The 22709-nt window shown below is 34.4% G+C and overlaps 2 protein-coding genes and 1 long non-coding RNA gene across 3 annotated transcripts; 1 reads left to right on the top strand and 2 right to left on the bottom strand.

The window, feature by feature from the left end:
- Positions 1 to 1772: 1772 nt before the first annotated feature.
- On the bottom strand, positions 1773 to 14290 carry LOC145801094 (protein NRT1/ PTR FAMILY 5.5-like). Its single transcript, XM_082891334.1, has 5 exons — positions 14144 to 14290; positions 13881 to 13934; positions 12129 to 12343; positions 3354 to 3889; positions 1773 to 2811 (listed from the first exon to the last, which is right to left on the bottom strand). Exons 2-5 carry the CDS (start codon positions 13903 to 13905, stop codon positions 1929 to 1931), a joined length of 1659 nt encoding a protein of 552 aa, XP_082747460.1. The 5' UTR covers positions 13906 to 13934; positions 14144 to 14290; the 3' UTR covers positions 1773 to 1928.
- Positions 7616 to 11050, top strand: LOC145801093 (uncharacterized). Its single transcript, XR_014341989.1, has 4 exons — positions 7616 to 8150; positions 9290 to 9640; positions 9772 to 9822; positions 10610 to 11050. It is a non-coding gene; the product is annotated as an uncharacterized LOC145801093 (long non-coding RNA).
- Positions 14291 to 15305: 1015 nt separating the features above from the next.
- LOC145800367 (protein NRT1/ PTR FAMILY 5.5-like) lies at positions 15306 to 22309 on the bottom strand. The gene is made up of 5 exons (XM_082890029.1): positions 22160 to 22309; positions 20051 to 20598; positions 15961 to 16522; positions 15769 to 15811; positions 15306 to 15670 (listed from the first exon to the last, which is right to left on the bottom strand). Exons 1-5 carry the CDS (start codon positions 22190 to 22192, stop codon positions 15306 to 15308), a joined length of 1551 nt encoding a protein of 516 aa, XP_082746155.1. The 5' UTR covers positions 22193 to 22309.
- Between the last annotated feature and the right edge of the window lie 400 nt (positions 22310 to 22709).

Genomic DNA, 22709 nt, shown 5'->3' with positions numbered 1-22709 from the left:
AGGGGCTCAGCCCAGCCTGGGTCGGGGCCAACCCATGTAAAGCCTCGTGGGTGCTTGCCAAAATTCGGGCAGGGCCGGACCGGCCCACGGGCCAAAAAATTAGGCCTAGGCCCTAGCCCTGGCACAAAGGTATTCAGGTTTTGGGTGCCCTGGTGGGTCGAGCCAAGGGGCTTGGATCTATACTTGGGCTTGGGTCAGGCTTGGGTGAGTCTCGCCATTTTTTTTAATTTTTTTTTAATTTTTTCTCCCAAAATTTTATTATTTTTCACAAAAAAGACACCGGGCCTCTAGCCAAGCCTTAAATGGGCCTTATGCTGGCTGAGCTTCAAAGTGATGGCCCAGGTCCTAGCCCAAGTTCTCGGGCTGGGCTCGGGCCCGGGCCCAAACGAGCTTGCCTCGGGCCGCGGGCCAATTTTATACTCCTATCAATGTGAATATTAACATGTCAATGTGAATATTCACATTGTCAACAGGTCGAACCCGCTCCGGGATGCGGGCCAAGTTTACACTCCTATCAATGTTAATGTTAACATGTCAATGTGAATATTCACATTGTAAACGGGCCGGGCCAGGCCCGCGGGCGAGTTTCGGGCCGCCTACGGGCCGCGAGTCAATTTTACACTCCTATCAACGTGAATGTTAATATATTAATGTGAATATTCACATTGTCAATGGGCCGGGCCGGGCCCGCCCCGGCAGCCCACGGGCCATGGGCGGGTTTCAGGCTGCCTACGGGCCGCGGGCCAATTTTACACTTCTATCAATGTGAATGTTAACATGTCAATGTGAATATTCACATTGTCAACGGACCGGGCCCGCCCTGGCTCGGGGGCGAGCTTCGGACCGCCCACGGCCCATGGCCAATTTTACATTCTTACCAATGTGAATGTTAAAATATGAATATTTACAGCCTGCCCCGCCCCGGGCAACTCGCTGGCTTCGGGCCGCGGGCCAATTTTATATTTCTATCAATGTGAATGTTAACATGTCAATGTGAATATTCACATTGTAAACTGGCCGGGCCGGGCCCGCAGGTGGGTTTCGGGCCACTTACGGGCCGCGGGTCAATTTTACACTCCTATCAACGTGAATGTTAATGTGTTAATGTGAATATTCACATTGTCAACGGGCCGGGTCGGGCCCGCCCCGGGCAGCCCACGGGCCACAGGCGGGTTTTGGGCCGCCCACGGGCCGCGGGCCGATTTTACACTTCTATCAATGTGAATGTTAACATGTCAATGTGAATATTCACATTGTCAACGGACCGGGCCCGCCCCGGGGGAAATTTTCGGACCGCCCATGGGTCACGGGCCAATTTTATATTCTTACCAATGTGAATGTTAAAATATGAATATTTACATCATAAAATTGCTAACCATTTAAAAAATATTTGTAAAGGTATCAAAATTAAATATAAGGGCATAAGAGTCTAAAAAAAGAGTGTAAATCAAGAAAAAGGATTTTATAGAATAAACTATACATACATGGGACTAAATGAGTTAATAAATTTCTTCATGGACTTTTTGAGTTAAAACACTTCTAAATGGGATTTATCAATAAAAATCCCTTTAATGTATATACATATATATATTTGCCTTATTTGTGTAGTACAGTATATTCTCTATATATACTTATCTTCGCTCCTATATAAAGGAGTTTGTACTATTCATTGATTATTGAATTGAATACAAGAGTTTTTTCTTTTCACTTCATTCCTCTCTCTTTAATGTCATATCAATTACATACACAATGAACAAATTGGATGCAAAATGTAAGAACAGTTCTTCTACTAACACCAAAACTTAAAAAAAAAAATCCAACACAACCTTCTTACATAGATTTAGAGACTCACCTCATGCGAGAGGGTTGTCTCCGAGTCTGTGATCTATTTGTGGAAAAAAAGCCACTAAATTGGCCAAAAAAAAAAACTAACAGCAGCAGCAACCCTGCTTATTTTCAGCATACGGCGTCACAGCTCCTTCAACTTCAGGTGCTTCCTCGCCATCATCGTCTGCACATCCCCTATATGAAAACCATGTTGCTACCAAAACATACACCACAAGATTCACAGCACTCAACACTGCCAGTGTCCAATAGTACTTGTCCAATCGACTCATATTCAACGTATCCTTTAACCAACTCGGCTTCAGCTTTCCCACCACATATACAAAAACGACATTACCCATCATTCCCAATCCAATCACTCCTCTTGTGAATAACACGAAATAGTCCCTCATCGATGGCGGACCCTGATCTTTGAAAAAACTCATAATCCCATTCTCAGCAACCCCATCAAGCGCCCCAAGGAGTAAAAACTGTGGAAGCAACCAAAACATGCTCATTGGGATTTTCTCATCAGGCTTGTCGAGTAAACTGTGTTTTCTAATCACACTTAGCCTTCGCGTTTCCACACTTGCAGCAGTAATGCAAGTTAGGATCGCAAATGTTATTGATGCTGCAATGCCAATTGGGGGAGCGTAGTGTTTGAGTCCTGCTTCGCGGAGGTATTTTGTTAAAGTGAAGTATAATTTGGCGAATTGAGATTTTGAAAAGTCGTAGAACATTAGGAGGATTGGGAGAGGGAGGTTTAAACGTCCAAGCTTGCGGTTCATGTGGTTTGCTTGCTCAAGAAAGAAGGTGTTTCCTATGGAAGTTATGATACCGCAGGCGATGAAAGTTAGCCACATTGGGATTATTCGAATGACGATTTTGGTTTCTTCAACTTCTGTGACTCTACAGAGTCTCCATCTGGTTCTCTCTTGTTCTTCTCGAGTTTTGTTTGCCAATATGATCGCTGCCTTGTCTAAGCACCTGGTCCAAATCATGAAGACAATTCATCAAGAATTTAGTGCCTTTCCAATAAAAAAAATAAGTCAGTATACAAATTTGATGAATTAGCAATTTTGAAGTTGGTGTTCTTTTCTGAAGTTCAATGACAAAAGATTAAGATAGAAAAGGAAAGGGGTAATTTACACTTTGCCCTTTATGGTTGACCATTTTTTTTATTTTGACTTTTCATGTTTCAAATTTTTTTCAATTTACTTTAAAAGTTAATTTATATTCAACATTAAACAGAAAATGACACATTAACAATCATGCGTCATAAAAATATTTGTTATATATAACTCTTATCTCTTTCACAAACACAAACTCTAATATAATAATATATTTTTATGTCATTTGACAGTTATTGTATCATTTTTTTAAATCTAATTTTGAATAAAATTTAACTTTAAGAGTAAATTGAGAAAAAAAGTGGAGAACAAAATTTCAAGAGCCAAAATTAAAAAAAGAAGAAATAACTAAACAAAAAGGGGTATAGTGTAATTTAGCCAAAGGAAAAGTCTCAAAACCTGAGGCTACCAGTGTGAGGCATCAACTTAGCATCAGTGCCATCTTTCTCATAAAGCTCATTTCCATCACTAGGAAGTGGTTGACACATCTTACAAACAGAGGCTACAAAAACTCTGAACACAGTTGTTAATGGACTCCCCTGTGGCTTATCATACTTATATGAACAGGACCCACTCAAGAACAATAGTGTTGCAACCAAACTACATATTGCTGGAATTCCAAACCTAACAGACCATTGCTTTATATATGGAAGTGCAATGCCTCCAATTATGGGCACGAGGATGATGCCGAAGATGCCCACAATTTGCCATAGAAGTTTTCGTCCCGTGTCTCTGTCATTGCTAGCTGTTGTTTGTGCTGTGAAAAATGGTGGTAGAGAGACCGTGTGGCCAGAGATTCCCACGGCTATGAGAGATAAGGCAGTGTAGAAGAGGGCTTTTTGTGTGTGACCTATGCATTCTGGTTTGTAAGCACTGCAAGTGTCTGTGGATTTAGAGAGGACTGGTGGTGTTGACATGGATAGAAAGCCCAACCCCTGCACTCAATCATGTTATTATAATTATTTTGCATAAAATCTACCTATAAAATCATGTGTTCTATATAGCTTTGGCACAGTTTAAGTTGTTTCAATTACGGTTGTATGTAGCTATTTATTTTTTCTCAAAAGTTTATGCTTGGTGACTGTTGGCTTTCTAATTATTATTGAACTTTAACTGTCCAAATTGATGTAATACTTGTCATATTTGTGCCAATTTTTTTGTTTGAAATTTCTAATTTAGGTGAAATTGTTTCAATTAGAGAACATTTAAATCGTTAAACCAAATAATTATAAAATTCACTTATGGTTCTTGAAATATGCATTTGTGTCACTTTGGTCCATAAAATTTCAAATTCTCAATATTTGTCTTCTTCATCAGTGCTTGGGGACCAAAGTAACAAATTTAAAATTTTTGGGGACCAAAGTGACACGAATTCATATTTTAGGGACTATATATGAATTTGATTATAACTACCTATACAATTTTGACAATCCATTTGAAATTTAACCACACTACAAGAAAAGTGGGTTTATGAGACGGAACTATTTGCGACGGCACACTTGCCGTCTAAAAAAGTCACTTTTTGCGACGGCAGAAAATGCCGTCTCAAAAAAACAGAGTATTTGCGACGGCACCATTTGCCGTCTCAAAAAAGCAGAGCATTTGCGACGGCACCATTTGCCGTCTCAAAAAATGAGAGCATTTGCGACGGTATTTTCTGCCGTCGCAAATGCTCTCATTTTTTGAGACGGCAAATGGTGCCGTTGCAAATACTCTGCTTTTTTGAGACGGCATTTTCTACTGTCGCAAAAAGTGACTTTCGTGTTTTTTTTTTTAGTGAATATTTTTAAAATTTTAAATATTTTTTTTAGATGCACCTTACTTAGATGTATCTAAAAAAAAAATTATGAAAAAATATTTTTAAAAATTAATAAATACATAAAAATAAAAAAAAATGTATTGAATTATTGTATTTTTGGTATTTAGTGAATTTTTAAAAGATTTTTTTTACAATTTTTTTAATTTTTAGGTGTATTTATGTTAGGTGTGTCTAAAAATTTTAAAAAATATACTTAAAATATTAAAAAAATTTAGTAAAAACAATATAACACAGAAAACAAGAAAGTATAATTTTCTCAAAAGAGTTTTTGGAAAACTCTAATCTAGCATAGTGATTGTGGTTTTGAGACAACTTCATATATATACAGTCACAAAATGGTTTGAATAAATTCAACGATATTTTTTTGTCGCAAAGAAAAATTAAAAAAAACAATGTCGTCTTACTCTTTTGATATAACATTTCTCTTTTCATTCATTTTTTCATATTCCTGTCTCTCTGTCTTTATCTCTCTCTCTCTTCTCTTTATCTCTTTCACTCATCACTCTTCTTTCTCTGTCTTTCTGTTTCTCTCTGTGCCTCTCGCCTATCTCTCTCCTCTCTATCTCTCTCATCTGTTTTCTCTCTCTGTCTCTCTCGCTCATCGCTCTTCTCTCTATCTCTCTCGTTTCTTCTCTCTCTCTCTTATCTTTCTATCTCTCTCTATCTCTCTCGCTCATTTCTCTTCTCTCTCTGTCTCTCTCTTTTTCTGTGTCTCTCTCTCGCTCATCTCTTTTCGCTCTATTTCTCTCTTTTTTTTGTTTATCTCTCGCTCATCTCTTGTTTCTCTCTCTCTATCTCTTTTTCTGTCTATGTCTCTCTCACTGTCTCTCTCTCACTCATCATTTTTCTCTTTCTCTCTCTCTCTCTCTCTCTCTCCCTATATCTACTTGTCTATTTGTCTATTTCTCCCTCACTATGTTCACCTTGCTCACTCTCTTACTCTCATCTTCTCTATTTATCGAGCTCCTTCTCGATTTATCGATCCACTATAAACGACGTCGTCTTACTCTTTTGAACATTTCTCTTTTCACCAATTTTTTCATCTTCCTATCTCTCTGTCTCTGTCTCTCTTCTCTTTCTCTTTCTTACTCATCACTCTTCTTTGTCTGTCTGTCTGTCTCTCCCTTTCTCTATGTATCTCCTTCGCCATCACTACCACCACCACCACCACCACCATCATCTCTTATCCACCACCTTCACTACTACTGCCGTTTCCTCTCCTCTACCACAAAATATTACCTCTCATCTCTCTCTCACTCATCACTCTTCTCTGTCTGTCAGTCTTTGTCTCTGTCTCTGTCTCTTTCTCTCTTTGTCTCTCGCTCATCTCTCTTCTCTTTATCTCTCTCATCTCTCTCGCTCATTTATTTTCTCTCTATCTCTCTCTCTGTCTCTCTCGCTCATCTTTCTTCTCTCTTTGTCTCTCTCTTTTTCTATGTCTTTCTCTCGATCATCTCTTTTCGCTCTCTTTCTCTCTCTCTTTGTTTATCTCTCGCTCATCTCTTGTTTCTCTATATTTTTCTATATGTCTCTCCCTCTCTATAGCTCTTTCTCTCTTTGTCTCTCTCTCACTTATCACTCTTCTCTTTCTCTTTCTCTCTCTGTGTTTGTTTGTCTGTCTCTCACTCTTCTCTTTCTCTCTATGTGTCTGTCTGTCTGTTTGTCTCTCTCCCCCAGTGTGTTCACCTTGCTCACTCTCTCCATCATCTCTTCTCTATTTACCGAGCTCTCCATTACAAGAAAATGCACTTTTAGCGACCACTTTGTCTCTCTCTCGCTCATCACTTTGTCTCTGTCTGTCTGTCTGTCTGCCTATCTATCTCTCTCTTTCTCTCTATCTCTCTTCTCTATCTGTCTCTCACTCATCTCTCTCTCACCACTCATCTTCTCTACCACATTCACCACTACTGCAAATGCAATTCCACTACTACCACTGTTGTCACTCAACCTCTACAACTATCATTACTACCACCATCGCTACCACTCCACTACCACCACTGCTACTACCATTATCTCTCATCCACAATCGCTATTTTATCTCCTCTACAACTACCACAACTTCACCACTTATCTCCTTCACCACCACTACCACCACCACTATCACCTCTTATCCACCACTTTCACCACTACTGCCACTTCCCATCTTCTACCACAAAAAATTAGTTCTTGATTTTTAGTACTCCATCCGTCCCAAAATATTGGTCCATTTTGGGGAATCTAACTTTTTTTGGTAGTACACTTATTGCATTTGAAAAAAGTTGGTTTTCCAAAATTACCCTTTTGATAGTACATTTTTTGGGAATATCAATGTCATAATTGTACTTTTTAAATTGTTTATTAGTTTAAAAGAAGGGCAAAATAGGAAATTTACATTATTTTTGTACTTGATTTATAAAGAGGGACTAATATTTTGGGACAATGAAAAATGGAATAAGGGACTAATATTTTGGGACGGAGGGAGTAACAAAAAAAAAAAAAATGGGTCGCAAAAATTTTTTTTTCATTGACCACAAAAAATTAACTCTATTTTAATAGAAAATATTATCCCTACTTCTACCAAATAAAAAAATAATAATAATTTTTTATTCATTAAAATAATATATGAAACTAATAAATTTTCAACCTTATTAAATGAAAAAAAAAAAATTATTAACTATAAAAAAAATTATTTTAATAAAAAATAATTTTTTTTGACAACGGCATCCTCCGTTGCAAAAAAAAAAAAAAAAGTCATTTTATTATTTAAATATTCATTTGTAATGAAAATAAAAAAAAAAATTCATTTGTAATCTCTTCCAATATTCATTTCTAATGAAAATCAAAAAAAAATTCATTTGTAATCTATCTCCCCCCCTTCCATATTCCCGCTTGGGTTTCCCCCACCCCAAACCCAAATTCCCCAATCTCTTGAACCAAAATCCCCAATCTCAAAACCCCCCCTTTCCATATTCCCGCTCGGGTTTCCCCCCACCCCAAACCCAAATTCCCCAATCTCTTGAACCAAAATCCCCAATCTCAAAATCGATGCTGATTCGGATGATTCACGGTCTAGGAGGAAGAGGAAGAGCACGAGTTCTAGGCGTAGAAGTAAGAAATCGATGGCTTCATCTACGGATTCCATGGACAACACTTTCAGAGCTCGAGTCCAGAAGATCTTCGGGTCTCTCTCCTCATCATCATCATCATCATCGCTAAGCCCTCTGTGGTCTTTCACCGACGGCGAGGTCGAGAAGAGAGAGTGGCAACGACCCTCCTCCGCCAAAGACGACGACCAAACCCCCATTTCTTTCTCTTTCGATGGCCTTGCTTGTAGGGTTGTAGGGTTCCACCATGAAAGGAGGTAGATCGAAAACGGAGACCAAAAGGACCGATAGCAAGTAAGTTTTGTTTGCCTTGTTGTTTTTGGAGTTTTTAGATCTGAGATCTATTATGCGTGTGATTCAGAGTGTGTTTTTTTGGTATTCAAGAGCAATTTTTTTGTTGTTAGGCTTTCGGTGAAGAGAGGTGCACCGAGCGAGAGTGTTTTTGTAGCCGCCGTGAGTGTTTTCACCTCATTTGTTTTACAGATTTTTGATTTGTGGATTTTGTTCAAGTTTGATTTCGGGTTGGCTCTGGTTGCCCTCCTCTGTCTCTGAACTGGACCGAAACTGATTCAGGCTGGTGAATTTCTTCCTAAGCTTGACCCAAAGACTTGAAAATTTTGTCCAGTCCCAATTTTTTTTTAGGTTGTGCTCAACCTACCCAAGTTGCAATCGTATTTAGCACAAAATGTATGCAAAAGATGTGTGGATCCAAGTTAGGGATGTTATGTTTTTAAACCACTAATGAAGAAAGATGATAGTTAGAAGGAGAGAGAAAAGGGAAAAAAGTAGAGAATAAAAAAGAAAAAGGGGGAAGGCATGAAGGAAATTTGGTCAAAAGTCACTTCTTCCACAGCCCACACATACACACACATACAAAAAAAAAAAAAAAAAAAAAAAAGGAGCTTTGTAATTGTTGGAGCATAACATAATGTGGTAAATACCTCCCCTGTTACCTTGAGAATGACAATTGCACCTGTACTCTTAATGCAATGTATGTAAGAATGCCATTCTATAATTTTTCTTTTTGAATAGATAGAATACTATTCTATAAATAATTTTGATAAATAGCTCGGGTTATGTTATATTCTGTACTCTCTAGTCCATGAAGCATTGGTAGCTAAATGTTTAAATATAATTTCTTGAAAACACATCCAGTTTATATTGAGTTATTAGTATTCTTATCTAGTGCATGTTTCCCTTCATTTAATTGTTTTGCAATAATATAGAGGTATATTGAAGATGACAAGAATGCTTTTTATTTCCGTATCTCACGAAGAATGGAATTTATGACTTTTGGAATTGGTTGGATGATCGGACCTGGTAATTGTGACCCTAGTGGTGGTTTTCATATAGCAAAACTCTTGTTTATTTCTCTACTATAGGTTGTTATGTAATGAATGCAAAGTGACACTGTATATTTGATCTGTTCTAAGGTATCCTCTTGGATGTGTGATTGGTGGAGCTGTTTACCCTGGAATGACATTGACTGCTGGCACCATGTGGTGGTGTGTATTTGAGATTGAGACTAGAGATTAAGAACATTAATTTTCTGTGTTCCTTGTTACCAGATTAGTGAACTCTGTATATCTGGTTTTCCTTTATTATAAAACAATCAGAAGGGTGAATTTGAGTGAGTCCTGCTGCATTAGTTATTGCTGAGACTTTACTTTCTGATGGCAGGATACTGAATTCTTTGAATATTCCTGTCTGTGGAAACTGTTTGTGTATTTACGGCTCCAGTATTCTCTGCTATTGCTGTATGGGCAACCTACCTTCTCACAAAGGTTCATGTTCTATTTTTATTTTTGTTTTGGAACATGTATTTCTAGAACCTAGGACTCGTTATGTATTATGTTTAATGTGAGTTTTCTGCAAACTGAGATTTCTCAATCTTGTCCAATACCCCAACACGCAGGAAGTTAAGGGTGCCGGTGCTAGACTGACTGCAGCAGTTCTTTTAGCCATGGTAAATTATATACAGGGTAGTTGTTCCTTTATTTTCTATTCATTTTATGAAATTTTGAAACTTTGAGCAACATTCTAACATGTAAAATGCAACTTCTGTTATATCGAATCACGTGGTTATGTTTCATTAGTTCAGACTTTGATTTGATAAAAAACAATTTATCATTATTTCACCAGGACTGTCTTTCTTTTTCCTTTCTTAACTTTTTTTATTATTGCTTTCTAAAATAGATATTTTTTGTCACACTTCTTTCCTAATATATAGAATGTGGAAAATATTTTCTTATTATTTTGATATAATAAATTATAGATGAATTGGTAACATAATAAATGAAGAAATTGTTAATTTTTCCATGCATAATAAAGAAACACACACATACATATACTTGTTGCTGCATTCCTGCCATATTGGGTCTTCAATTTTGAAAATTGTCGTGAAACATGTCTGTATCTTTATATATTTTCTTGAATGTGCATGTTTTTTTGAGTGTCTAGCATTGTCAAATTATAGACATATTTGAAATTTGAACTTGATATTTTTCTCAGCTTCTAGTGATATTTAGTAGGCTTTTTCCATTTCAGTCAGAAGCAGAGAAGATGCTGCAAAACTCATAATTGGCTTTATTGTTCCTAGTCCAATTTGATTCGTTTCCACTATAATTGTCTAGTAGTTACATTATAATCACATCTGATCAAGCACAGTTTTGAGTGTTGTGTTCTTGTTTTGTTCCATATGATATAATATAATATTTGAAGATGTGGTGTGGTGGTATTTGGCAATATTGCAGACAGGACAAGCATGTAGACCAGTGGTAAAGGGTTTGGGAATGTGGGGTTCGGTCAAAGCTCTAGGAAGAGGATACAAGTACATAATGGGGGTTGTCATCTTTGTACCTATTGCTGTGTTGGCGTGGTTCCCATTAGTCACTGAATTCCAGACCAGGTTGCTATTCAACCAAGCTTTCAGCCGAGGGCTTCAGATTCAACGCATTCTCGCTGGTGGGAAGAAGCAGAAGTAATTAAGTACAAGTAAAATACTTTCTACACACAATTTGATTTGTGGAGAGAAAGAGAGAGAGAGTTGCATGATTTGGGTGAATTTTATAATTTAAATATGCTTTTATGAACATGTACAGTTTAATTATTCTTTGTAAAATATTGAATTTGATGGTTTGATCAATTTTTATTTTTATTTTCTGTTATGATGTTTTTGTGAATGGAATGTAAATAATCAGCTCTTAGAGAGTGAAAGACGGCACCACCGTCGGAAAAAATAGAAAATTTTAATATTTTTATTAATTTTGTTATAGGTTTTACTTTTTGCGACGACATTATACTGTCGCAAAAAATAGAAATTTTATTATTTAAAATAAAAATTTTATTATTTTTTAATATTTTTTGCGACGGCATTACACTGTCGCAAAAAATAGAAAATTTCATATTTTTTATACTTTCTGCGACGGCACCACACCGTCGCAAAAAATAGTTTTTTTAAAAAAAAAAGATTATTAGCGACGGTGTGGTGCCGTCTCAAATAACATTTTTAGCGACGGCAAAATAGGGCCGTCGCAAAAAAGTCAAAAAATTTCAAACGTTATTAGCGACTGCACGGTGCCGTCGCAAAAAGGTGAAAAATGCCGTCGCAAAACATTAGCGACGGCATTTACCGTCGCAAAAACTCTTTTGCAACCCCTCCAGTTGCGACCCCCCTCTTGCCGTCGCAAAAAGTAATTTTGCCGTCGCAAAAAGTATTAGCGACGGCATTAGGAGTATTAGCGACGGTATTTTACCGTCGCAAAAAGTCAATTTTTTTGTAGTGCCAATTTCACTCAAACTAAATTTTTTAAGAATGAAGTTGATAAAATTAAAACTTGGATGACCAAAGTGAAACAAAACATATACTTTACTAACTGCATATGCATTTTATCCTGTTACTTTATATATATATATATATATATATATATTATCTGAAAAGAATTGTTGCAAGTTTCATAACGACCAAATCTTGAAGCTATCCAAACAATTCTGAGCATTAGCTGCTGCACAAAATTAATCTAGTATGGAATTGGCCTTAATGTAGTCCATGCTATTGTCTTATAGGTTTGATGGTTGGCCTTTGAGATTCAAAATTTCTCAGTTATAATGAAAATTAAAAATCTATTATATCTACCAGCTTAATAAAGCCTTAGGTGGTGTGTCAATCACAAGAGCTAAAAAGAGCAGTCGCAAATAATTTCAACTCAAATGCAACATCAAACTCAGAAACAAGCCAAAAAAACAGAGAAATTTCACAGAGATATTACTCACAATACAATAGGCGATGCTGGAGAACAGGAGCATTGCATAGTGTCCCATGAACATATCGACAAGGAAGGCAAAGCCTAGCGGCATTATGGAAGCTATGCCTCCCCAAATGTTTATAATTCCAGTAGCATGCGTCAAATTGATCTTCCAAACATTCGTTAAGTAAGTCATCATCACCCACATCGCGTACCCAGCCAATATGTCAGCCCATATTAACACTATCATTGTTTTAAATAAGAGGATAACCGCAAAATTATATAAAGTAAAAGAAAAATGACATACATAAATGGATTTTTTACTTGATTACCTAAAAGTATATGCACTTTGTTGCACTGTAATGACCAATTTTTATTTATTTATTATTTTTTATATCAATTTATTAGTCATGAAACTATAAAATGTGAATTTAAATGGTTTCTAGTATCCATATGGTCTAAATTGATTAAAAGGAGTTGGGGTATTTTTTGAATATTACCCTTTTTTAATTTTTATTTTTTTAAGATTGGGGAGAAAAATGCAATAATATGTATACTTTGAGGAGAAAATGCAATAAAGTGCATATTTTGGAGGTGAAAATGCATAATTTGTGGACTATGTGTGCATATATATATATATATGTATGTATATTTTGTGAACAGAGGACTATGTTTTGAAAATACCCAACTCGCATTAATCAATTTTGACTCTGTGAGCTTTTGGACTATTTAAAATCGCATTTTATAATTTGCAAATTAAATAGATAAAATTTTAAAATTAAAGATTAAAGTGTGATAAAATGCATAATTTCGGAACTAACGTAATTTGTCCTAATAATAATATATAACATGTACTTGCTATTTTTATAGAGGAAAATGATATACAATACTACTTTTCTAGACCCACTTTCTAAATTAGAGAAGATATAAGAGACAAAGTTGTCTTAGATAATTTAATTGAGATCAATGCTACATCTATATAAATTCTTATTAATAATTTTATTAAAAACATACATGTCCAAACATCATCAGATGCTTAAATGTCACTGGTTTTTTGATAACCACTCACATTTGGCCTATTGTATTTTTAGTAAGATTGTTAGTGTATCTAATTTTTGGACTAGAATACCTTCTTATAGGTTATTGATTTGGACAAAATACAATTCAATTTAATTCTCTAAAATTAATGATAAACTTTATAAATATTAATAAAACATTATTATAAATTTTTACATACATGTGAATTTTTTTGTTGAAAAATCCACCGGACTGCAAATTCCCACCCTTTTTTTCCAGCAATGGTAGAGAGCCCGAAATTCAATGGCTCGAATGGCTTGAAATTGTCAAAACGACGTCGTTTTGGGCACAAAACAACACAAAACGACATCGTTTTAACAAATTCGAGCCATTTGTGCCGCGGAAATTGTAGCCACCAAATATTTTTCTTCTTTTTCAGCACTAAATGCCAAACAGTTGTAATAAACAAAGACTCGTCTAACCGATCCTTATTAAAAAAAGAAAAAAAAAAGAAAAGAAAAAAAAAGAGTTATGTATGCCAATTGGTTGGGGTTTTGAAGTTTTAAGACGTTTTCATTAAAGGCTGTTTGGGTAGCTGGAAAAGGGAGTTCATAAGGGAAAATGAGGGAAAATTATAGTCAAGACTCGGATGGAAGACAGTCTACACATACGAAAATTATATGAGCTTTATCTTTAAACAGAGCTAACAACAATTGATAATACTTTGGATCTAGAACTAGAAGTCAAAGACCAGGTCAATTACCTGTAATCCTCACAAAGGTTGCCATTTATGCGTTGTCTTTTTCTCTCTCACTTTCTGCAAAAGCAGGTTTAGAAGAAGAAAAAGAACAGTTCAAGGGAAGCCCAAAAGCAAAATTTCTAAAGAAACTAGTGTGCAATTTGAAGAACAGAGTAAATTGAGTTAAACAGAGCTTTTCTAGTGCATATGCAGAGTCAAGAACTAGAAGAATTCTCAGAGTAATCTTGTTTAAATTCAGTAACTAATCAACAATAATACAATCTTACCTCCACAAATAGCCAAGCACACTAATTTGAGGAAGAGAGAACTTTTTGCTCCTCAGTATGTGTAAGACAAGAGACACGTATGTGTGAGACGGGGGACTGCATGGACAGAGATTGATGTAAAACTTTGGATACGCTCATTACCCCTCCCCCCAAACAAAAGAAAAAAAAAAAAAATTTGTGGATATTACTGCATATAGTATATAGTTGAATGACAATTTTCTGAGCAGCCAGCCAACTTCAAAGAAAACATGTCTCTTCTTCCAAGTGATTTCAAAGAAACCTCCCCATCAGCCGCGTTTACTTTCTTTCTTTTTAGTCTTTTGTTTGTTTGTTTATATGCAAATAATATAATGAAAGACCATTGACTTCATTTGGTCCATACGTTTTACAAGAAGCAACTCTTTTTCATCGTTTGAATTTTTTTTTTTGTGCAGTCCATTTCTTGTGGGCCTGTCATAAGTTTTATTTTGATGATGAGTTTGGTTAGTAGTCACATATTTTATCAAAATTTTCTTAAAAAATGTGAAAGGGATATTTTCAAAGTTATACTCTGTCTTCCATTGCTTTCCACACAAATATGATGAAATCATATTGCTATTATTAAAAGATTAATTTAATTGTTTTCCATTAATGATCTTTGCATAAAATTGAAAAATCAACAATTCAAATTATTAATTTAGCCTCCGTTTGGGAAGTGGGTTGGCTTTTTGGCTTTTTGGCTTTTTGGCTATTTTAGCCTGGGCTATTTTAGCCTGGTTTGGGAAGGGCTTTTTGGCTTTTTGGCTTTTTTGACTTTTTTTATGAGAGAGGATTGTAATGATTATGGGTTGGATTTGATGTTTTGTTTTTTGTGGCTAAAATAGCCTATTTTGTTTTTTGTGGCTATTTTAGCCCCAAACCAAGTTCCCAAGTTCCACTCTACCAATATACCTGATCACATGTTATTGTAATCTCCAATTACAATCAAATTACCAACTGACTAAATAGTCAAAAATTTTACATATACAATCGAGATTTATTCAACTATCAATGTTCACAGAATTCTATGACATCATATAAATCCTGTAACACTCACATTAATTTTCACACTGCAAATATGATAATTAACAGAAAACAATATACGTGACCTAATAAATTTTGAGAACAGAAAATTCCGTGCCACCTAACAACAACATTGAGCATTGTCTTCAAAAGGTGCATTCGTGTTCTGGTAATTGGGAGCATCCTCATCTTCCCATTCTGATTGAGGATCTTCCAATTCTGATTTTCTAAAACGGTAAAAAAGTGCCGTCACAATGTATAAACCAAGATTCACAGCACTCAACCAAGCCAGTGTCCAATAATACTTATCAAGCCGACTATGGTTCAATGTGTCTTGAAACCAACTCTGTTTTCCTCCTCTTTCACTCACCTTCCCTGCTACATACACTGATAGAACACTCCCTATACTCCCCAACCCCCCCCCCCCCCCCCCCCCCCAACACCGATACCAAAATGGATCACGTATGCTCTCATTGATGGCCCAACCTATTCAAAAGAATAGATGATAACTTATAAGTAAACATGGAGAGAAGGTAAATCCTTAAACCCCCCCCCCCCCCCCCCCCCCCCCCCCCCCCCCACACCGATACCAAAATGGATCACGTATGCTCTCATTGATGGCCCAACCTATTCAAAAGAATAGATGATAACTTATAAGTAAACATGGAGAGAAGGTAAATCCTTAAAAAAACACACGACACTTATTGAAGAGACAAGTATATAGTCACTGTCTGATAGATTTTTATTTTGAAATAAACTTGAAATTCTAACCCAACCTGATCAATCAAGATTGCGACAATGCTGTTTTCAAGAATCCCATTAAGGGCACCGATGAGTACAAACTGTGGAAGCAACCAGAACACGCTCATTGGAATTCTATCCTCTGGCTTGTCGATTAAACCGTGCGTCCTCACCACATTTAGCCTTCTTGTCTCAACTTTGGCAGCAGTAATGCAACATAGAATTGCAAAAACCATTGACACAGCGATGCCTATAAGAGGAGCATAGTGTCGCGCCCCTGACCCACCTAGCTTGTTGGCAAGCTTGTAGTAGAGATTGGCGAATTGTTGTTTGCCTTGGTCGTGGAACCATAGGAGAATGACGATGGGGATAGAGATTTTGCCGAGCTTGTGGTTCATGTGATTTGCTTGCTCGATGAAGTATGTGTTGCCGATGGAAGATACAACGCCGCAGAAAATGAAAGTCATGCACAAGGGGATCATTCGTATGGTGAGTTTAGTTTCTTCTACGTCCGTGACTCTACAGAGTTTCCATCTCTTCTTCTGTTGTTCTTCTAGAGGTTTTGTTGGTAATATAATTGCAGCCTTGTCTAGACACCTGCATTTCAAACATAATATGGATCAGAAAGGTGATTCTAGGTTTTAAATATTAGTGTCGGCTTATGTCAAGCTCAAAGTTAGGGTTCGTGCAACTACGATTCATTTTATAATTTTTCATATATATTATTTATGAAAAAAATTAGGTATATTCATTAATTGTAGCAATTTTATTTATCAAATTTGTTTATGAAAAATGAATGACAAGGTTGTTTTTCAAAACAAGCGTGATAAAATAAACAACAATGATTCATCCCCCCTTTTCCTCCCACCCCCTTTGACCCCCTCTCTCTCTCATTGGTTACCTTTTCTTTTTCTTTTTCTTTTTTTTCCTGCTCTCCCAATCACCACCCGCCACGTGGCAAAGGGGGGGTGAGGGGGTGACCCCCAAAAGGGGGTCCCAAGCATTATTCTAAAATAAAAATGTTATGATTAACACTGTCATTTTGGTAACTTTGATGGAGAGAATGAAGCATAGCTTTACAATATTTAGGGACGAAATAGACGAAACTAAAATTTTAAAAACAAAAATAAGACACATGCCATATTTAGAGAAGACATTGCACAACTTTAAAGTAGGGATGACAATGGATAACTTATCATGTGGGTATCTATGGAGACCCAACCCAAATACATGGGTTTTCCCCCCATGTTTTTTATCTATTGGGTAGGGTAAGTGATATTCTTTAAATATCCACAAGGGATGGGTCGTGGATGGGTACCCACTATTTTCCCTATATGTTTTTTTTTTTTTTTTTAAGATCCACAACCAAAGCTAAATATACATCCAATCTTTTTATTATTTTTATTATTTTTTGTTTTATTTTTAAGGTTCACAACCATTTTTTTTTTAAAATTTTTAACCAAAGCTAAATATACGTTCAATCTTTTTCTTTTTGTTTTTTTTTTAAATTTTTTTTTAAGGTTCACAACCATTTTTTTTTTAAAGATTCACAACCAAAGCTAAATATACATTCAATATTATTTTATTTTATTTGGCTCAACAATAAAATCAAATACGCATTAATTAATATTGTCACATTATTCTTGTCAAATTTTATGTATATCTAGAATTTTTTAAATTTATTTAAAAAAATTAAGGATACTGTCTAGTGCATGTTTCGGTTTGCTTTTCTATGTTATTTTATTTTGTTGTGTACTGTAATTTTTAGAATGGTTTGCTTGTTCTAAAATTTCAATTAACGAGTATGAATCTATTTGTTTTATGTTATCACACAATTTAAGGAAATTGGAGAGAATTGGAACAAGCATGAGTCGTGATTGGTTAGAAAGCATGGGTACAAAGATTTATTTGCTGAAAAAACAAAAAGGGGATACAAAGTCTTACTAAATAATTTTTTTTTAAAATAAAAGAATTTTTCTTAGTTATGAATAGATTTAATTGAAATCAACTTGTTTCACAATGTTATGTTTCATTTATTTAGATAGAAAATATTTTTTAATGAAAAATATTTTTTATAAAAAAATTAAAAAAATATATATTTTTATATTTGGTGGTGGTGGTGGTGGTGGTGGAACGAAGGTGAAAGTAGAGATTGTGACATAGTGGTGGGGTGATGGCAGCAGTGATGATGGTAGTGGCTATGGTGATGGTAGTGTGATAGTGAAGGTGAGAATAGTGGTGATAGTGTTGTGAAATTAGTAAAAATTTAATTGAAAAAACATTTTTTTGTTTTTTAAAAGTAACAAACAACAAAATTCGTAGGGGACTAAACGAAGAAGATGGAGGATGGATTGGGTGTGGTAAGGCATAGATATCTTAAAATGAGTGGTTCAAATTTGTTAAAAGGTATAATTAGATTTTGGATAAATTAAAATGAATGGTTCGAATTTGCTAAGAGAAAGATGGTTTAATGTCTAAAATGTTCGTGGCTAAGAGATCAACAATTAAACAATTCCTTATTTATACCCTGATGCAATTAAATATGGGTCTTATAACACTTTCTTCATACAGGTTCTTTCACATTTTATTTCTTCAAACAGGCTCTTATAACATTGTAAACAGGCTCTTATAACATGTAGGGGAGAGAGTGAGAGTGAGAGATAGAGAGATGGTTGTAATTTTTTTTTTAATCTTCCATGTTCTTCCACATTTTTTTTTCAATTACTAAAACTTATTTGATTGTCTCAAAATTATATATTTGATTATTATAAAACAAACTTTTTAATTAATTAATTAATGTGTATTTGATTTTGTTGTTGAACCAAATAAAATAAAATAAGATTGAATGTATATTTAGCTTTTGTTGTGAACCTTAAAAAAAGTAAAAAAAAAAAAAAAAAAAGTTGTTAACATTAAATATATTAAAAAAGAAAGAAAAAAAAAGTGAAGATATATTTAGCTAAAACCTTAAAAAAAAAAAAAGAAAAAAACAAAAAAAAAAAAAGTTGTTAACATTAAATATATTAAAAAAGAAAGAAAAAAGATTGAAGGTATATTTAGCTTTTGTTGTGAACCTTAAAAAAAGTAAAAATAATAAAAAAAAAAGTTGTTAACATTAAATATATTAAAAAAGAAAGAAAAAAAAAAGTGAAGATATATTTAGCTAAAACCTTTAAAAAAAAAAGAAAAAAACAAAAAAAAGAAAAGTTGTTAACATTAAATATATTAAAAAAGAAAGAAAAAAGATTGAAGGTATATTTAGCTTTTGTTGTGAACCTTAAAAAAAAAAAAAAAAAAAAAAAAAGAAGAAGAAGAAGTTGTTAACATTAAATATATTAAAAAAAAAAAAAGAAAAAAGATTGAAGGTATATTTAGCTTTTGTTGTGAACCTTAAACCAAAAAAAAAAAAAAAAAAAAAAGTGGTTGTTAACATTAAATAGAAAAAATAAAAATAAAATAAAAATGGGGATTAAAGTGGGTTGGGGAAAATCCAAACCCATTAAGAAATGGGGAGAGTGACACCCATGGGGAATGGAGAATGGAGAATGGGAAAAATTTATTATAGGGAAATGGGATGGGGAATTAATATCCACCCCATTAACTCCAGTTGCCATCCATACTTTAAAATATTTAGGAAAAAAATTGATAAAAATGAAACTTTTGAAATTAAATTACACGAAATGCATATTTCTTGAAATAAAAAGAAGAAATTCAAAAAGTTGGAAACCAAAGTAACACATGCCATCATGTAGGAATTAGAAATGAATCTTATTAATATCTCGCTAGTGATTTAGATCAAATCAAAATTAAAAAATGAAATTGTTAAATTATAAATTTAGATAATGGATGTGACATGGAAAGGTTGGTTTAAAAAAACAAAAAATGGCACCGAATACCTTAAACACAAATAACATATACAAAATCATGTGATTTTTTTTTGTAATTTTTTTAATTTCAAATTAAAATATTCACTATTTAAACTCATAATTTTAAAAACGACATTCCCACATCATTTTTAAAAAAATTTTTTATTAATAAATCATTTCTCATAAATAATTAAATAATTGAAATTGTAAATGTAACGGTTGAATATTTTAATTTGAACAAGTAGAGAGAGAGAGAGACCTTAGGCGACGGGAATGAGGCACCAAATCAACATCATCAACATTATCATCACCGGTTTCATAGAGCCCATCAGCCTCTTCTGGGCAATTACAAAACATCTTAGAGGTTGCAGCCACAAGCACTCTAAACACAGTAGTCAGCGAGCTCCCGCGTGGTTTAACACAATTATACGAACCCGAACCACTCAAGAATATCAGTGTCGCCACCACCGTACAAATAGCGGGTATGCCAAACCGAATTGACCATATCCTTATATATGAAATCGCCACAACTCCGCCTATAACGACAAAGATTGCCATGTATGAGGCCACAAACATGGTGATGCACGAGCGCGTACTGATGTTTTCAACGACCTCTTCTGTGACTTGCTCGGTCATGAATGTGGTTAGTGAAATTAGGTGACCAGATAGTCCCAGAGCTATTAGAACTAGTGCTGTGTAGAAGAGTATTTTTTGTCCCTCGCCAATGCATTCGGGCTCGTATAGCCTGCAGGTGCCTGTGGCCTTGGCGAGCACTGGAGGTGTTGACATTGTTAGGAATCCAAAACCCTGCATGCAAAAAAAAAGTTGTGTGTGTGTTTGCCTCTTATAGAAGATTTTGTTTGGTACAAAAAAGGGTTTTTAGGTATCATGCCTAAAACTGCTCCATATCATTAGATTTGGATATGTAAAAATTCCAGTCATTATTGTTGGTAATGGTTAAAATCGGCTACAAAAATTTAAATGGGCTTTTGGAAAAATAAACTAATTTTCGTGGTTTTATTTATTATTAGAATTGATATTGGGGGTGTTTGTTTTCGCTTTTCAGAGCCAACTTATGACTTTTAACTTTGAAAAAGTTATTTTGGACTGTTTGGTTAAACTTATTTCAAACAGCTTCTGATTCTAACAGCTTATTTTAACTCAAAAAGTTGATTTTGAGAAGCTGCTCACCCCTTACTTCTAATTATCAGCTTCTGCTGTGGACATGTTAATTTATGGTTATACTCTTAAATTTTTTTATTTTTTATTTTTTTAAAAATAGAAAAAGACTCAAATGGACTATAGATTATTATTATTATTTTTTATGAGAAATGTAGACAAACAAAAAATAAAAATTGATTGAAAAAGCTATTTCACAGCTTATTTAACAAACACTACTCAGCAACTTAAATCTATAATCCAACAGCTAAATCAAACAGATTAACAACTTTTGATTAAAGTCATAATTTATAATCTGTTAAGCTATAATTTATAAGCTGTTTTAACAGTTGCACCAAACGAGGCCATAACTTAGGACTAAAATGGATCTCATTTATCTTATAATATAAATATCTATTTATTATTGAAACTTACATTACTTATCACTGAAATTGATCCTATTTACCACATAACGTGACTGTATTTATTTACCTTTTTTTTAAAATTATTACTTCTAAAAAATTGAAGATTTGCATGTAAATCTTAATAGGTGAACTTATTGTTCAATAAGTTCTATAATAATTAATGGTATTTTTCGTCAAATATCATTAAAAAAAAGTAACTAATTGTTAATTTTCAACAGCAGTTTAAAAATTGTCACAAAAAATTTCACTTAATAAGTTTTAGCGACAGTTTAACAAAATCGTCATAAAAAAAATTACTAATTTTTAACTTTCAGCAACAGTTTGAAAATTTCGTTACAGAAAAACGTCACTAACTATAAGTTTTAGTGATAATTTATAAAAATCGTGACAAAAAAAGTCATTAATTATTAATTTTTAGTAGTGCATGTAAAAAATTTTTACAAAAATTATTTTTAATGACTATTTATTAAGACTTATTTTTAATAAGATTTTATCAGAATTAAATTCAACTATTAAGACTTATAGATAGTTATATCTTCAAAAATTATGAGTTTAAGTCTCATCAGCAATTATGGATGGGTCACGTGATTCAATCTCTGGTCACTAACACCTTTAACAGTATGCCCACGGTTGGGTTGAGGTTAGGCTATGATTTAGCCCATCTTAACAGAGTGTGTTAGGATCCCCACAAAGCAATGTCTTAATCGCTCCCTTCTACCCTTTTTGGACTAACCAAAAAAAGAAAGAAAAAAACATCACAATAGGGAGGAAGAAGAGACACTCACAGCACTATAGGAAAAGCTGGAGATGAGAAGCATCCATTAGTTACCCATGAAGGCATCAACAAGGAATTGTATGGGCAAGACCATAATTGCCATCAAACCCCAAAACACATTGATAATTGCAGCAGCATGAGTGAAGTTGAGCTTCCAAACATTTGTTAAGTATTAGCATCATCATCCACATGGCGTACATGGCTAGTATGTCAGCCCATATCAGAACTAGCATACCACTGATAAACATAACAACACAAACCACCAAGACTTAGCACTCCATATATGATGTAGGAGACAATAGAAATAATAGTACATCAAAATTGATTAAGGAATTTGATAAATGTACTAATTACACAAAATTCTCACAAATGGCACCATTTTTTTACGGTTAATTATGTTCTTCCTTTCGCTTCCTGTGAAAGATATGAACAATTAACAATAAGATGAACACCCTGTCTAAAAAAAAATAAAACGAACACACAACGAAATTGTGCATTTGATAAATTAGCTTTAATGCTATAGAATTAAAATTGTTGGAGGACTTTAGACCTATTTGGTG

This window comes from Camellia sinensis, chromosome 10 (assembly GCF_055761805.1).
Source record: "Camellia sinensis isolate YWXY chromosome 10, ASM5576180v1, whole genome shotgun sequence".
Taxonomy (NCBI): Eukaryota; Viridiplantae; Streptophyta; class Magnoliopsida; order Ericales; family Theaceae; genus Camellia; species Camellia sinensis.
The sequence above is the reverse complement of the archived record's forward strand: the minus strand, read 5'-3'. Positions and strand labels throughout refer to the sequence as shown.